The following is a 17246-nucleotide window of genomic DNA, read 5'->3' as shown; positions in this document are numbered from 1 at the left end:
TGGGCTAAAGACGTCGACGACATCGCCAAACATGAACGATATCGACAAATCGTTCGCAATCCGACTTGCATCGGGATTTTCGTCATTTTCACAGCCAAGAAACTGCATTGGGTTTTGAAGGATAAAGGGGAATCCTGGGATGGCAGTTATTTCCGTGAGAAAATTTTATTGGAGAATGTCATTCCATTTCTCAGTGATCCAGACAATGTCTTGGTGGTTGGTGAGGCTGTCTTTCTTCATGACAAAGCTCCTTGCATGCGTGCAAATGCGACTCAGCAATTGTTAAAGGAAAACAATGTCGAATTTTGGGGCAATGACGTCTGGCCGGGAAATTCGCCAGATCTCAATCCGGCAGAGAACATTGGGGCCATAATTAAGGATGAAGTGGAAGCTCTGATGATTCAGGAGCAAGGTCAAAATCGATATTCGGTTGAAACTTTGAGAATGAATTTGGAAACTGTGTTGAAAAATCTGGAAAATCGAACGGAACTGTTTGAAGATTTGTTGTGTTCTTATCCACCTCGTTTGAATGCTGTTCGAAGGGCTAATGGTGGTCATACTGACTATTAAATCGTGTCAATAAACTCAGTTTTTGATGGGCTTTCGAATGGTGTATGAATTATTTGTGTTGTTATTACAAGTGTTGCTGTGACCCCCTAGGAAAAGGTTATGCCCCGCCCTGTATATATAAATATATTTGATTTTAAAATAGGTGATTTGATATGAATGGTAAGTGATGACTATGGAAGGGATGCATAGAAATTTTGTAACCAAATGACACACTTTCTATAATTTGTAATGAAAGATGCTTTTATGTTTTTGGTTTGTCTGTTTGTGTTTGTTCAAAAAATAAAAAATAAATGTTTAAAAAAATGGTAAATAAAATAAACATAAAATATATGAAATAGAGCCATATTTGCTCTCAACTAAGGGACATGATGGCTCAGTGGCTAAGACACTGAGCTTGTTGATCAGAAAGGTTGGCAGTTCAGCGGGTTGAATCCCTAGTGCCACGTAACAGAATGAGCTCCCATTACTTGTCCCAGCATCTGCCAACCGAGCAGTTCGAAAGCACATAAAAAAATGCAAGTAGAAAAATAGGAACCACCTTTGGTGGGAAGGTACCAGTGTTCCATGCACCTTCGTCGTTTAGTCATGCTGGCCACATGACCACGGAGACGTCTTTGGACAGTGGTAGGTCTTTGGCTTAGAAACAGAGATGAGCATTGCCCCCTAGAGTCGAGAACAACTAGCACATATTTGTGGGAGAACCATTATCTTTACCTTTAAGGGATTGGAATATCAGGAAAGGGCTATTTCTGCCTTCCTCTTTTCTCCTTCCACTTTCCTTTTAAAATGTTTTTCCTACTAGTAATTTTTTAAGCAATAGGAAAGAAAATTTAAGTACAAATTAGAGAGAAATCTTTAAATTAAAAAGCGGGCAACCCTCCTTTTTCCATCATATACATATACAGTATAGAAAATGAGACAGAGAGAGCAAGCAACTCAATAAGAGAATTTCAGCAAAAGGGTTCACCGACAAATGCGTGCCGACAAAACCGCGCTGATGAAACCGCGCCATGCCAAAACAAACAACGTTCTGCAACGTGAAAACAACATTATAACCCTAACCCTAACCCCTAATATTGTTTTCGCATCCCACTATGTTGTTTTTTTCATCGCAGCGCGATTTCGTCGGCGCGGTTTTGTCGGCACGCATTTGTTGGGTCACGCAGCAAAAGGAGATTTAATTGGCAATGACAAATGCTTTTGAACAAGAATCAGCTTTTTGAAGAAATGCACAGTAAAGCTTGGATTGTCATTTGATTATGGATCCATGGCTTATTTTATTAAATGCAAGGAAGATTAATAATTTAAGCAGGCTTGATTGAGAAGGCTGTGTGGAGAAGAACTGCTTTTACAGCTCTGTGCGGAAGGTCAGGCCACTGCCTTCCAGCAACTGACTACAGAGGCCATCCAGCTGCTCACTTTGAGACACTGTGAAGCATTTCTTCCAGTCACCAACAATACCTGCAGAGAGAGCGGGAGTAACAAAACTCAGTTGCCAGGTTTCCCCTGCTACTTTTCTGCTATTCTAATCCAGCAGGATTTAGATAACTCATCTTTTGTAGTAGCTACCCTCTCCTCCTGTTTGCTTTCCCACACCTCTCAGTTGCATTTCAACACTGCAAGGATCACCTTTCCAAAATTTGACACCCATCATGGGACTCAAGCCTCCCCAGGTGGGAGCCTTAACAGGTATACAGACAGGAAACAAGACCAGATAGGTTTATTCTACTTAATTTAAGGCTACACTGACAGAATCTTGCAAGTCTGAAAGTATAATTTCCTGCCATCTCTTTTTTTGAGAAAATTAGGGTGAGTCCATGCTGAGCTCCTTGCCCTACCTACTGTCCAGCTGCGGATTATGCTCTTATCTGACCATTCCCTAGGCAGCATCTCTTCCCCCCAACCTCCAAATGTGTTTCCCACACTGTATACTTTTACACCATGTCTAGTTCAATAAAAAGAAGGGTTTGGGGTAACATGATAGTAGTGTTCCAATATCTCAGAGGTTGCCACAAAGAAGAGGGAGACAAGCTATTCTCCAAAGTATCTGAGGGTAGGACAAGAAGCAATGGGTGGAAACTAATCAAGGACAAGAAGCAACTTAGAACTAAGGAGAAATTTCCTGACAGAACAATTAATCAGTGGAACAACTTGCCTCTAGAATTTGTGAATGCTCCAACACTGGAAGTTTTAAAGAAGATGTTGGATAACCATTTGTCTGAAACGGTATAGAGTTTCCTGCCTAAGCAGGGGGTTGGACTAGAAGAACCCACTCTCCCCATCTGCCCGCTCTAGTTTCCACCCTCACCTTTTCTCAGGAAGGGTGACACGTTGTGGTCCATGAGACAGGGAGACACGTTACTATAATTAGCCATTGTGTTTCTTTTCATGGTCTCAAACTGGGTGTGCTCCAAAATCTGATTCAGAACTGGTTCTTGAATCTCTAATCCCAGGAACTGGGCTATTTTCCTCATTTCCCGAATTGGGTCCTACGGAAAGGGCTGAAATGGTTAACGGGAAGGAAAAAAGTGATAAGGGTTACTGACAGGAGACTGGCCATGTGTTTTTGAACATCTCAATCCAAAGTCTTTGCCGGCCTTTCTCAAACATTTAGCTAGGAAGAATTCTTGAAATCATTTTCAGAGAAACGCAGCATAAAAATAACACAAACAAAGCGAAAGTTTCACTCTACAGTTCACATTTATCATCCAATTACAACAATAACAAAGTGACAAGCTGGCAGTTAAGTTGTGGTGCATAGACGCTCAAATTCTTATGAGCGTTGGCATTGCGCAAAGTTCAAGAAACAAAGTTTTGTCTATTTTTTATTCATCAACTCTTGTAAAACCTTAAAATTCCACGGGACCCAATTGAGAAAGACAGGCCTGTATCATTGAATTCCCTCCCTGAAACATTTTTGTGGCAAGTTTGTTATGGAAAGGGAAGCTTCTCACCTCTTTCATGTCTTCGTAAAAGAGATAGAGAATCGGGTGGCGTTTCTTGGCCTCCCACCAGCCACAGACATGGTCAAACCATGAGCCGCAGATAACTAGAAACAGACATCAGAGAACACTGGAAAATGTACTTCAGCCTCTTTTCTCAAGGAGAAATAAATAAAATATAGATAGTCCTCAACTTACAACAGTTCCCATAGTGACTGTTCGAAGTTGCAACAGCTCTGAAAAAAGTGACTTCTGGGAGTTTTTCACATTTAGGACTGTTGCAGCATCCCCAATGATCACAATTCAGATGCTTGGCAACTGACATATACTTATGACTGTTGCAGTGTCCTGGGATCATATGACCACCTTTTGCAATCTTCTGACAAGCAAAGTCAACGGGGAAGTTAGATTCACTTAACAACCATTTTACTAACTTAACAACTGTGACAAGAAAGTTCATAAAATGGGGCAACATTCACTTAACTGTCTCAGCAACAGAAATTTGGGGCTCTTTTGTGGTCATAAGTCAAGGACTACCTGTAGAATATGACTCATTTACCACATTATGAAAAGGATGTTGAGACTTTGGAAAAAGTGCAGAGAAGAGCAAATAAGACAATTAAAGGCCTGGAGACAAAAACATATGAAGAACGGTTGCAGAATTTGAGTTTGGCTGGTCTGGAGAAAAGAAGACTAGGGGACATGGGTGGGTTCCTGCCAATTCTAACCTCTTCTACAAAAGAGGTTCCACAAATCTACAGTGCCGTTTAGAACCGGTTCCAACTGCCTCCCCCTGCCCGTCCGCATACCATCCAGATGAAGAGCAAAAGGAAGAATTCTGGGAGTTGAAGTCCAGACCTCTTAAAGCTGTCAAGTTTGAACACCCCTGGATTTTTTTTTCTAAAGGGTTAGGGGTACAAGGGTCTTGTAACTTGACAGCTTTAAGACTTGCCTGCTTCAAATGCCAGAGTTTCTGAGCCAACATTTTGGTTGCTAAGCAAAGCATTGTTAAGTGAGTTTCACCGCATTTTACAAGTTGCCTAGGCCCTCCTAGTCACATGGCCAGCAAGCCACTCCCACTCGGTCACATGGCTGGCAAGCCACTGCCACCTGGTCACGAGCAAGGGATTGGACTAGAAGACCCACAAGGTCTCTTCCAGCGCTATACTGATTGAATTGAATTGAACTGAACTGAAATGCCTTATAAACAAACACTTCCAATATCACATAACGTGAAGGTCAGCAAATTGCACCGGGACCCCTGTTGTCTTTGATGAACCATTGCAAATCTTAGAGTGCTAATTTGCCTCCTAACCATGGAACTCTACTATCATGCAAATGAAGGGAATTACTACAAGCTAGTATATCCAATTATAAGATAGCACCCAATCTGCATGTCTGAAGAGTCTCTAAGCTTCCAAACTTTTTCAGTCATGGCCCCCAAATCAGCAACATTTGTACCCTTTTTTTCTCGATATTTCATTATTCTGATAACAGGTTATTTTGCATGGTTATAACATGGTTTTCAGTTGTGGAATGTGGCATGGTTTGGAGGAAATACAGGCGATCCTCAAGTTATGACCATAACCCAACATCAGCCCAACATTTCTGTTGCTAGGCAAGACATTTGTTAAGTGAGTTTTGCCCCCTTTTACAACCTTTTTTGCCACAGTTGTTAAGTGAATCACTGCAGTTGCTAAGTTAAGTACCATGGTTGTTAAGTGATTCTGGCTTCCCCATTGACTTTGGGTGTCAGAAGGTCGCAAACAGTGATCACTTGACCCTTCGATTCTGCAACTGTCATAAACGTGAGTCAGTTGTCAAGCATCTGAATTTTGATGCTGCAATGGGGACCAAGGGGATGTTGCAATGTGTGAAAAATGGTGATAAGTAATTTTTTTCAGTGCCATCATGACTTTGAATGGTCACTTAAACTAACTGATATAGATCAAGGATTTAGCTGTAATTCTCCAGGCAGGTTTTACGCACCTTTTCCAGCAAGGAACTTATCCAGAAACTCTTCCCAGTTTCCTGGATGTGGCAAGGTTTTGTTCATGTGATGGAAATGGAAATACGAAACCACAGTGTCCTTGACGTTCCTGGCAATATAGATTACCTGAAGAAAAGGGGAAAACAAGGGAGAATGCAAAAGCAATTTTCAGGCTGTTCCCCTCCCTATCACACCAAAGTGAGGTAATGCCCGTGCTCTATAGAGTTTGGTTCCAGAAAGAAGAAAAAGAAAGAAAAGGCCAATCCACAAATATTGTTGAAGAACTCCTAACCGGATACAGACTTTGAAAGTTGAAGGAGGAACATTGATTTGGTCAAGATTTTATAAATTCTTGACCAAGTCACAGATACCAAAGTTGATGCCAACATCGCATCAAGCCAGGAAATAGAAGGAGGTGCTGACACGGAATCTCGATTTAGATTAAGCTGCTTTCCTACCATTCCACACACCCCCCTCCCAATTGTCCTGACCTTGCACTTTTGTTCCCAAAAGGATGGAGCCAGAAGATGAACCGGGAGATGACTTTTGAGTGAGCGTGGAGAAGGCCTTGCTTCTGCATTGTCCAAGTCTGAAACAACATTGTCCAAGTCTGAAAAACATTCAGGCAAGCTTTGACAAAGATTCTCATTGTTCTCGCCGCAGATGCTCACCTGAAGGAAAGGTGATTGGAAACATACCCAGAAAGGGCATCCGCTTGTAGATGGGGGCTTGAGCACATCTCTGCAGATTGTCTGCATTTTGGATCATGTCCACAGTTTCCTGCAACCAGGTGCTCCCTGGAAAGAAGAAGAGTAAAGAGTTCAAAGGAAGTGTAAAACCTTGAGAATCTACTCTCCTATGGGCATCCATAGGTGGATCAACAAAGTCAACATGCCTGTCAAGACCATGAATTGAAACCCTATTCCTCTCAGGTTTTAAAAGAGGTGGGGTTTTAGTCAAGGCTGCCATCTTGACTGCTCTGAACTCTTTCCCATTGTCTCTCCACCATCTAGATGTTTAGGCTTGCTACAGAAAAAGCTTCTGAGGAACCAACTTTTACCCTAAGAAGCGAAAAAGTAGATTAAGATTAAATTCAATAGCAGAAGAAAGAAAGAAAGAAAGAAAGAAAGAAAGAAAGAAAGAAAGAAAGAAAGAAAGAAAGAAAAGAGGGAGGGTGGATGGGAGGGGGAGAGAGAGAGAGGGAGAGATATCACATCATCCCAGAGAGAAAATAGATGCAGGGAAAAGCAGAATACACTGCATCAGAGTACATACAGTATATTTCCATCAGTCTGGTCTACTGAATCAATTGTCATCAAACAATTTTTCTCCTTTTCCTTCCTCAAGCCTTTTCTTTTGCTCTAGTATCAGTTGTTTTGTAAGCCCAAGAATAAAAAAGGTCCAATTACAATTTTTGTAGGTCCTTTTAACTAATGAATTCTTTAAATGTTTAAATAAAACACTTAAGCAGCACAGCATGTAGACCTTTACTTCCAGTACCTTTTTGGGGGAGGGAAACCCTCCCCCCACTTAGATGTCAGGGTCTTCCTATTTATCTCCTTGACATTTACCTGCTTTGGGGTAAGAGCAGATGAGGAGATCATCTGGCCGTGCCTGGAAGCTTTTTATCTGACCCCAGTGTTTTGCAGTTGTGGTGGGCAAAGAAATGCCTTCGATCTCTATCAGTGAGCAACGTGTGACAAATTTGGGGTCCAAATCTTCAAGGCTAGAAGGTAGCTCCATATTCTGGTTGTGGAGAGAAAAGATAACATCAGAAAATTGTGCTTTCTTGATTTTATCCCAGTCATCCCATTGGTGCCTTTCCTCTGCTTCATTCAATGTCTGATCTTACCAACGGGTAAAGCTTTTTCTGGTGCTCCAATGTTCTTGTTCTTCAGGTCTACAATAATTCTTCTTTTCATATGCCTCAGTGTTTGGCTTTCCTCCAGGTCTGCAGACCCCAACTGATGGAGTAATTAAGAATTTTTGCTTATTAATATAACTTAATCCTAAATTTACACATTTAACCTGGACCTTCACCTATGTTAAATGAACGACTTGGCCTCTCAACCTTTAAGTCCGCAGCTCCATTGTCAGTTGCTATATCAGTTAAGAAGTGATTCCAGATGTACTGAATGTCAGAGATGCTAAAATGTTGTTGCCGTTTAATCAAATACTTATTCAAAATAAAAATCCTGATACCTCTAAATATGTGATAGTAAATAAATAAATTAAATATACTTTTTCCTAGCGTTTGAAATCTTTTGCATTATTTAGGAAAACTTCCATATCTATCCTGGGTGCAAACAGTGTTCTATACAACAGTGTTCTGTACCATTAGCTATGGTAGTTAATGTGACTGAAGCAAGTAGAATTCTTTGCTCCCCATTTAACTAGAATATCTAGGATAGACAGAAGTTGTACGATATGTATGCAAAATAAGCTCTTCCAATCTAAAAATGAAAATCCAATGCCAATTCTGCCCAAGTTTATCCAGGAAAAGTGAAACCAAGATCTGAATCACTACTCAACTGATACAACTGAGTTGGGGACTCAAAGATGCTGTATCATTCATTAAGGGTCTCCAGAAATAGGTTCTAGCTAGTTGAATTAATTTTACTTTGTACAAGTAGAGGAACTATAATTTAGCAACATATCCTTTGATTAACATTTAAGCAAGCATGTCTTTTTCTTTCAACTTAGTTCCAGGGAGACTATTGGATTGGAAACGAGGAATTTTACCTTCTTTTATAGAGATTTTTTTCCTGCGCTGTCATGTAGTGCATCTTAAATTTGAGTCAGAGAGAATTTGAAACAGACCATCATACACCACAATAAAGAAATATCTTCTTCCAATGGTACCAAGAAGAAGTTGGCATTCATTAGAATTTCACTTTTCACCTACTGACTTTCTTACTTGCTTTTACTTCAAGTACAAATAGCAGTGCTATGGAAGAGGAACAAGGTAACTTGACAAGGTAATGGTGAGACAGAAATGAAAGACATTATTTGGAATCTGATGGCCACTGGTTTAATTATGGAATGTACATATCTATTTTCTTACGCCATTCTACCAGGAATTTACAGGATATAACAAACGAAAGATAAGATCCAATATGCATAACTACAGATTTATGTTCAAGTTCACACAGCTGACAAATTATTTTTATGGAGCAATTCATTCCAAAATCTCTAACAGGTGCAATTGCATAATTTTTCAGAATACGGGGTAATTTATATCTCTCTTTGTCTGAGTTACTAAATAGAAGGATAAATAAGCATTCGTGTTTTTCTATTGTTTTGTGTATTGGATTAGTGTTCAGAATGAGGAAATATTCTTTTTTCCTTATTTTTCAAGAAAGCCAAAAACCGTATTTGCAAGTGTACTTGCCTTGCTAATTTAAAGATAAAAATTTCAGAGCATTAATAAGTTAACCCTATGCAATAACAAACAAGCATCATGTGTATTCACATTAATTTAGTTTCTTTGTTTGTGCTCCACAGTTCATATGCCCATGTGGTGCGGGCACATGTGGGTACTTTACACTTCCCCTTTAAGTGCTAGGGTATGGATTTTTGTTTTTGTTTGTTTGTGTATGTGTGTTTGAGTCAGTGTTAATTCCTGATGGCTGCCTGGACAAGTTCTTGCAGATTTTCAGAAGCAGTTTGTCATTGTCTGCTTCCCAGGGCTGAGAGAAAGTGACTGGCCCAAGGCTATTCAACTGGCTTCTTGTGGAACTAAAACTCAGTTTCCCAATTTCTACCCTGGTGCTTTAACTGCTACACCAAACTGGCTCTCCTAGCAATAGCACTTAGACATAGGTATATACTGCTTCACAGTGCTTTTACAGCCCTCTCTAAGTCATTTACAGAGGCAGCATATTACCTCTAACAATCTGGGTCCTCATTTTACCCACCTAGGAAGGATGGAAGAATGTGTCAACCTTGAGCCTGATGAGATTTGAACTGCCAAATTTCAGGCAGCTGACAGTCAGCAGAAGCAGCCTGCAGTATTGCACTCTAACCACTGTGCCACTGCGGCTCTTCCTTTTATTGTACCAGGTGGGAATTTTGCAGGATAGTAATTTTGTGTAGTTATTAAAGATGAGCCCATGAGTTCTAGTTCTGCCTTAGATACAACCCAATTGGAGGATTTGACACCAGTCATTTGCTCCCAGGCCTGGGACAAAAATACAATTAAGCTACTCCCAAAATATTAAAAAAAAATCCAGCATGGATTTATTCCTTCAGTCACCACGAATCAGGGTTGACTCAATTAACCTTAACAATCTCACAAAAACTTCCTGGGACTTAATTACTAGGATAAATGTTTGAAAAATAGATAAGGTTGGCGGGATCTGCAAGAGATAAATTAAAGTCAATGTTAGATTATTTCTAGGCCCTAGAATCATATTTGGCCTCAAAAATGCATATCTATTATCATACTTCAAAAAATAATGGAAAGAGATCAGAACCAAAATTATTTTTTTCCCAATTAAAAATCCAAGATAAAGTTTTATTATGAAGAACCAAACAAAGATATTTGACCTTGGACTCAAAGATAATGATTTGGTCGACTTGTGGTAAATAAAAAAACCCTGTGGACTTTCTATACATAAATGACAATTACAGACTGTTAACAGAGTGCATTGAACTTTAACTTCTTTGTTGCTTAACCTGTAAACTATTTTCTTTTCAAATATGTAATGTATGACAGATCAATTGTGTTGCAAATAGATGTACTCATAAATTTTGAACCTGTTTGCCGGAGGGGGAGATATTATTTTGCAATGGATTTAAACAGCATTTAACTGGGAAGGATAATTTGTATTTTTGTCCTTTTTTTAATTCAATTTTTTTCAAAGTTTAGTTTTGCTTTGTCTTTAATCTTTTTCTTTTGGATTGTGTATTTTAACCTTTTGAATAAAATAAAATTGTTGACGAAAAAAGAACCAACATTAAATTTAATTTTATATACCATATATTTCATACCGATGGGAGACCAATAGTTATAAGCTTTGTCTAAAGGCCATCTATTGGGAGACTCATGGGATCCCGTGTGCAATTGGTTTGCCACTGTGAAAACCGACTGCTGGGCTAGAGTTGCCAGGGGTCTGATCCAACAGAGCACTGCTTACATTCGTATGTTTAGATTAAATACAGTTTGTACCATAACTTTTCACTCGGGTCTTCTGGATGCCTTACTTTTGCTTTGCATAGTTAACACATTTGGTGAGGAAACCAGAAGTCTTGATCAGCAACTTTTGCACAAAATCATTTTATATGTAATCCATTGAGTTGAAAAACAGATAGAAGCTGGATGCCCAATTTACACATATTTACCTGAAACATACAAGTATTTTCAATTCTGCCACAACGGACATGCTCCACCCATATCTATTGAAGTTGAATGCCAGTTTTGGCAGCTGTTAAGAGGGAGGAGCAGTAGGAAACCTGAAAAGTCCATAGCAGGGATGAAAAAGGAACTGAATTTGACACTGTACATCGTGGCAACAGTGGCACAGGAAGCAGAGCCCTGGCAGAGGTAGCCAAGAAGTACAGTAAAAACGTTTCTGCTGTATTGTGGGTGGACTTCAAATCAGAGATGGAAAGTTTGGATGCTATCAAACGCCCCAAACTGGTGGAAATTGAAGGAATTCCAATGCTCAGAGAAACATTAGAAAATTGGAATCTAATAAGTGGCTTTCAAGCTCGGCCTGATGACCTTCTTCTCTGCACTTATCCCAAAGCAGGTAAAGAGGAGTTCATGTGAATGATTGGCAGAGCTGTGGGAGAAGGAGAACCAGGAAATGTGGATAGCCATGGCAGCTGGATGAATTCTCTGTTCCGTATAGCTTTTCTCCTTCCTTCCTACTAGGGACCACGTGGATACAGGAAATTGTGGACATGGTCCAGCATAGAGGAGATGCACAGAAATGTGCCCGGGCACCCATTTACGAGCGGAGCCCCTACATAGAACTTTTCCCTCCAAAGCCCATGCCTTCAGGTGAGTCTCTCAGCCACAGAGGGAAAAAAGTAGAATTAAACACTGTACTCTGCAATGTGTGACTGTCTCCTCTGATCTTGCAGGCTTTGAACTGGCAATGGCAATGCCATCCCCGCGAACCCTCAAATCTCATCTCCCAGTTCAACTCCTGCCAACTTCCTTCTGGGAACAAAATTGCAAGGTTAGACTTTTGGGGGGGGGGGTGTTATTCAAAGATCTGGAATTCTTTACTCAGTATATCAAATGTTTACTGTAGAGTTTCATTACATAATGCTTTCCCAACCTACAGCAATACACAGTGGGCCTAATTTCTAAATTAATTATTTGATATAAGTGAATTAAATACAGTTAATGAAATAAAAAAATACATAAAAGTCACAGCAGCAATCAAGAAAGAAAAGTTTCAGCAGTCAAGAAGGAAAAGTCTGAAATTTTTACACTACATTTTGCTTTCCATTGGATCAGATTTAGGTGAGGTTACATCACCTAATCAACTTTGATTAATCTTGAAAAATTAAGCAGAATTTGATTTGATTGCTATGTGGAAGGGGTTTCACCCATGGCCCAGACACAACAAATAGTTCCCATAAGTTGAACTTCCTTCAACTTACGTTCCCTATGTTTTATTTTCACAGATCATTTATGTGGCCAGAAATGCCAAGGACTGTGCTGTTTCCTTCTTCTATTTCCATCGCATGAATAAAATACTTCCAGATCCAGGAAAGTGGGAAGATTTTCTGGAGAATTTCATTGCTGGGAAAGGTAATTAGAAGCTATTTATGTAAAGAACAATGCTTCTTACCTGAATGTTTTAGAGGGGCAGGTGATCCCGATAGCTCTTTCATTAAGTTTCATGATACAGGAGACAAGTGGAACTTTCTGGTTAATAACATACATGGTGAAGATTGAACAAGATCTGCTAAAAAGAAGATAAAAATACAGGAAAATCTGGTGCTAATTTTTTTTTTTTAGATTTATAGTTTAGATGTACAGTTTGGTAATATTTAAACTTTTATATTTCTAATTCAAGTTTCTCTTTGCAGTTGGTTATGGCTCATGGTTTGACCATGTTCGTGTTTGGTGGGAGGCTAAAAACCACCATTCAATTTTGTACCTCTTTTATGAAGACATAAAAGAGGTAAGCATCTCTCATATATTTCTATGTACAAACATACTTAAGTGATAATTTCCATTAAAGAGAACCTTAGAACTTCTTACTACTAATGTTCACCAACAAGGTTCACATTTTTTCTATAGATGGTCCTTGATTTAAAACCACAATTGGGATAAGAAATTAATTTACACTATTTAAATCAGAAACATAACCTGACAATATTGAATAGTAAACTTATTAAAAACCACAACCCTAAGCAATGGGAATAAAAATATAGCACAATTTCATGTAAGATTTGGGGGGGGGGGGGATCACTTAAAGATTATGGTCTGGTTCAAATACAGATATAGTAATCACAACATTATTACACGTACAGACCAACTATAAAACAGTAGACTTGCATCTGAAGTACAGTATATAAAAATTCACCCCACTGTGTGTGATATCATTGTTTGCAATGCAAAGTTCAAAAAATTGTTTTTATTTTTTCTTTTTCAATTGCAATTACTTGCGGAACCCTGGGATTCCATGCATTTGCAGTTGAAAAGATAGATATAGACTGCTAAGCAGATTTGTATTTCGAAGGAGAAAGGTGCATCTACTTTTCATTAATTGTTTTCCTCATTCTCCTATATCTACTGCTCTGTTGTAGTCTATCACAATAAATAGAAAATCTGAAAACCTTATTGATCGATCAGTGAGAAAACAAGTTACTTTGAGAAAAGCTAAATGAGTAAACTAACCAGAAGCTCCTAATTATGACAACAAAACACGGGGAGGGTGAAGACCACATAAAAACATCTTTTCTCAATCAGACTTTCTATATTCTCACAACCTAATTCACGTTATGTCTCGTTCTAATCTTTCTTTTCCTTCCCAGAATCCAGCTCAGGAAATCCAGAAAGTAGCTGAGTTCCTAAATATAGAGCTTTCAGCACCAGTCCTGGATCAGATTGTGCAGCACACTAAATTTGAGAGCATGAAAGAGAACCCAATGGCTAATTATAGCAACATGCCTTCCTCGGTCCTTGACCAGACAGTGTCACCCTTTATGAGAAAAGGTGAGGAGAATAACAAAATTCTAGCTCAGGGGTCAGCAACCTTAAACATTCAAAGAGCCACAAAGGTCCTAACCAAAAGCCTCCTGTTCAATTCTGGAGTCAACCGGAAGTCCAGTTCCCCCACAACAGAGTCTCCTTCTAGCACGGCGTCCTTTTTCCTCTACCCATCCTAACCAAAAGATCTAACCCTAACTCTATCAATTGTGGAGCCCACCAATGAAAGGGAGTCGCAGCAAAGGGATGAAAGAGCCACATGCACCTCCAGAGCCGCAGGTTCTAGATACACCTGATGGGAAGGGGAGCATTTGGGATTGTATTAAGCAGTGAGAAAAATAAAAAGGAAATATTATATTGCTGTCCAAAATAATTTCCAAAGTAACTGAAACAAAGGTGACAGTAATAGAATAACGAAGTTGGAGGGGACCTCGGAGGTCTTCTAGTCCAACACCCTGCTTAAGCAGGAGACCCTGTACCATATCAGACAAATGGCTGTCCAGGTTCTTCTTTAAAAAACCTCCAGTGATGGAGCACTCACAACTTCAGAAGATAAGCCATTTCACTGATTAATTGTTCTCACTGTCAGGAAATTTCTCCGTATGTCTAGGTTGGATCACTCATTGATAAGTTTCCAACATCCAATGTGGAAAGCAGTGGTGAAATCTAAATTTTTTGCCCACCGTTTCTGTGGGTATGGCTTGGTGGTGGGGGGTCATATGACTGGGTGGGCATGGCCAACTTTTTTTCACTTTTTAAAGTATTTTCCTCACCTATTCGCACAAACCAGGAGCAAAAAAAATGCTTTAAACAGCACGGGGAGGGGGAGCTTCCTACGATCATGCGGATCAGCTATGAGCTGTGTGACTGTCAGAAGCTCCACCACCACCACTTTTTACAACATTATTTTTTCCTGCCAGTTCCGGCCAAATAAGCAGGGAAAAGTGATTTAAAAAGGAGGGTAGAGCTGAAGCTTCTGACAATTGTGCAGCTCATAGCTTTTTTTTACTACTGGTTCACAGAACCAAGGACAATTGTCCCTACCAGTTCGACTGAACCGGGCCGAACCGGGAGGATTTCACCCCGGTGGAAAGGCTTCTTAGCAATCAAACAGCTCTGAGAAAGAGTTCTGAAAACTGGGTCAGAACAGCATTTCTCAGCTGGGGCCAATGTGAGGATGTGTTGACTTCAATCCTCAGAATCCGCACATCTTAACAAGGCAAAGATTGAGAAGCACTGAGTTTGAAGAAAGAAATCTGGAAATCCAAGTTGTTGAGAATGTTTTTTGTCTTTCTCTAAGTATTTTTCTCATCTCTAGGCACCGTTGGGGACTGGAAGGAACACTTCACAGAGGCTCAAAGCCAACAACTAGATGAAATCTGCACCCAAAAACTAGGTGACAGTGGCTTGGAATTCCGCACAGAGCTATAAACAGACTTCACTATGCCTTCAAGCAAAACTTTTTCTGGGACTGATTTCTACTTGATTTAAAAGAAATAATCACAAATTTACATGCAAGGAAGCCATTTTGCGATGGATGGGCTTGCTATTTTATAAGCCTTTCCCTTGGGAAAAAATTCCTGAGAGAAACGTAAAGAGTTAGCCTCCTAATCACTCTCTGTGATGGGGAGATAAAAAATGAGTACATTTTATTTGAATAACCTTTGCATTATGTCTTTTCCCAAAGAGAGAGGCAGACATAATTTGTGGTGAGGGTACATTTTATCCTTACAGGAATTCAGCTTGTAGATTGTGCAAGAAAAAAGAATAAAAAGAGAACTAAGATGATCAAAAATCTAAATTATAGCCAAACACAGCATAGCCTGCTCTCCTTGCTCTGATCACATCTGTTTTTGGAGAAAATTTGCAGCAAGTGGCCAATATTCAAAAATCTTGCCAATCCAAACTTCTCCCTCTTGGCTATGCTAAGTAGACAGGTAGTCCTCATTTAACAACCACTTGTTCTGCAACTTTTCAAAGATACTACAGTGCTGAAAGAGTGGTACTTATGACAATCCTCCAAGTTGCGGCTGTCCCACCAATCTTGCGATCATGTGATCCCAGTCTGACTGATTTGAACCTATGACAGTTGCAATGTTCCACAGTCATGTGATTGCCATTTGGGAGCTTCCCTGCAGGCCTTCTGCAAGCAAGCAAAGGAAGCTGTCAGACAATGTTGCAGATTACTTTGGGCAAGTTGCCTGCACACTCCAGTATCTGACAGCAGCAATCCCTGGCTAAAGAAGAGTTATTGAGAAAGAAGGCAAATGTTATTTGCACTGGTGATAACATTAAGCAAATAAATCAACCATTCCTTCCTTCCCTTTGTTTCTAACTTAATCCTTAAAATATTGATCACATTACCTATGGACAATAGATCTAGTCCATCAACATCAAGGCTTATGAATAGCAAAATAAAATAAGAAGGCAACAGAGTGTTATTTACGATTGTTATCCCCACTGATTAAGTAAATTAATCAGCCTTTTCTTCCTTCCCTTCTTCTCAAACTTAATCCTTAAAACGTAGCTCACATCATGCAGAATGGATCTAGACCAGTTTAAAATGAAGGTTTATGAACAACAGAATAAAATAAGATAAATATCTATCTTTTGTGGGATGATCTTTATTTTTAGTCCTGGAGAGCATAATGTAGAGAGTCCCCAATTGTCTGCTAAATGCTTGGAGTAAACTTGTGTTTGGTTCAAGTTCAGAGAAGAAAACCAAATCATCATGGGGTTCAGAACTGGCAGCTATAAATTATATCACAATAACAATATCCATATTAACATCTTAAGGAAAGTGGTTAATGCTCCAGGCTAGAAACCAGGAGTTGTGAGCTCTAGTCCCATTTTAGGCATGAAAGTCAGATGGCTGATTTTGAGACAGTCACTCTTTCTCAGTCCACAATGTCCGGCTTCGGCGACAAGTCTGTTGGTCAATTCCTGTCACTACCAATGGATCAGTTGTTCTGGAAAAAATAAGTGGATGCTGCACTTATTTTTAAAAAATGTAACAGTAACTTTATAATAATTTCCTGGTTTTTTATTACTATACTAAATGTACAGACTTTCAGCTCATTTCTTTATTCTTGGGACCAACACAGAATTAACATCCCACCCCACCCTGCGTAAATGAGTAGTTACAACCAGGCTGGATACATTGACACTTAAAGCTTGAAAATTAATGCAGAATGTGTAACTCCTTAGCATCAGAGCATGTTAATATAAGGTAACTGGCAGTTGGAACAGAGTACTTTTCAGGATGGGAGGAGGAGTAGAATGTCTAAACTCCCAGCCCACAATTAGATGAGTCACCTACTGGCCATGCCCACATAAAACAACTGGAAGTTGGAACACAGAGTTCCTTTCAGGTGGGGAGGGGAGTAGAATGTCTAACTCCTTAGCATCGATGTGTGTTTATATAATGCTGTATAAGAAACACTGATGATCTGATGGTCATTTTGAAAAATCCTTTCTTAGCAAGCACCTAAAAGCCAAAAGGAACAAACATGCTGAATTACAAGTTTGTAGGCTTTACAGTTGTGGACATTTTGTGATGACTGAGTGG

The 17246-nt window shown here is 39.6% G+C and overlaps 2 protein-coding genes across 3 annotated transcripts; one reads left to right on the top strand and one right to left on the bottom strand.

Annotated features, from left to right (window-relative positions):
• Positions 1 to 1816: 1816 nt before the first annotated feature.
• Positions 1817 to 12455, bottom strand: LOC116522952 (sulfotransferase 1C2-like). Its single transcript, XM_032238071.1, has 9 exons — positions 12312 to 12455; positions 7355 to 7466; positions 7074 to 7248; positions 6174 to 6299; positions 5994 to 6091; positions 5502 to 5628; positions 3525 to 3619; positions 2879 to 3059; positions 1817 to 2031 (listed from the first exon to the last, which is right to left on the bottom strand). Exons 3-9 carry the CDS (start codon positions 7243 to 7245, stop codon positions 1919 to 1921), a joined length of 912 nt encoding a protein of 303 aa, XP_032093962.1. The 5' UTR covers positions 7246 to 7248; positions 7355 to 7466; positions 12312 to 12455; the 3' UTR covers positions 1817 to 1918.
• Positions 6017 to 15214, top strand: LOC116522953 (sulfotransferase 1C2-like). 2 transcript variants are annotated; one of them, XM_032238072.1, is made up of 8 exons: positions 6017 to 6047; positions 11136 to 11255; positions 11381 to 11509; positions 11593 to 11690; positions 12145 to 12271; positions 12553 to 12647; positions 13504 to 13684; positions 14997 to 15214. In XM_032238072.1, exons 1-8 carry the CDS (start codon positions 6017 to 6019, stop codon positions 15107 to 15109), a joined length of 894 nt encoding a protein of 297 aa, XP_032093963.1. In that variant the 3' UTR covers positions 15110 to 15214. The 2 variants fall into 2 exon arrangements, with proteins under 2 accessions (XP_032093963.1, XP_032093964.1); XM_032238073.1 differs by lacking the exon at positions 6017 to 6047 and having other exon boundaries at positions 10989 to 11255.
• The last annotated feature ends 2032 nt before the right edge of the window (positions 15215 to 17246 follow it).

This window comes from Thamnophis elegans, chromosome Z (genome assembly GCF_009769535.1).
Source record: "Thamnophis elegans isolate rThaEle1 chromosome Z, rThaEle1.pri, whole genome shotgun sequence".
NCBI classification, from domain to species: domain Eukaryota; kingdom Metazoa; phylum Chordata; class Lepidosauria; order Squamata; family Colubridae; genus Thamnophis; species Thamnophis elegans.
Note: the sequence above shows the minus strand (reverse complement) of the source record. Positions and strands in the feature narration are given on the sequence as shown.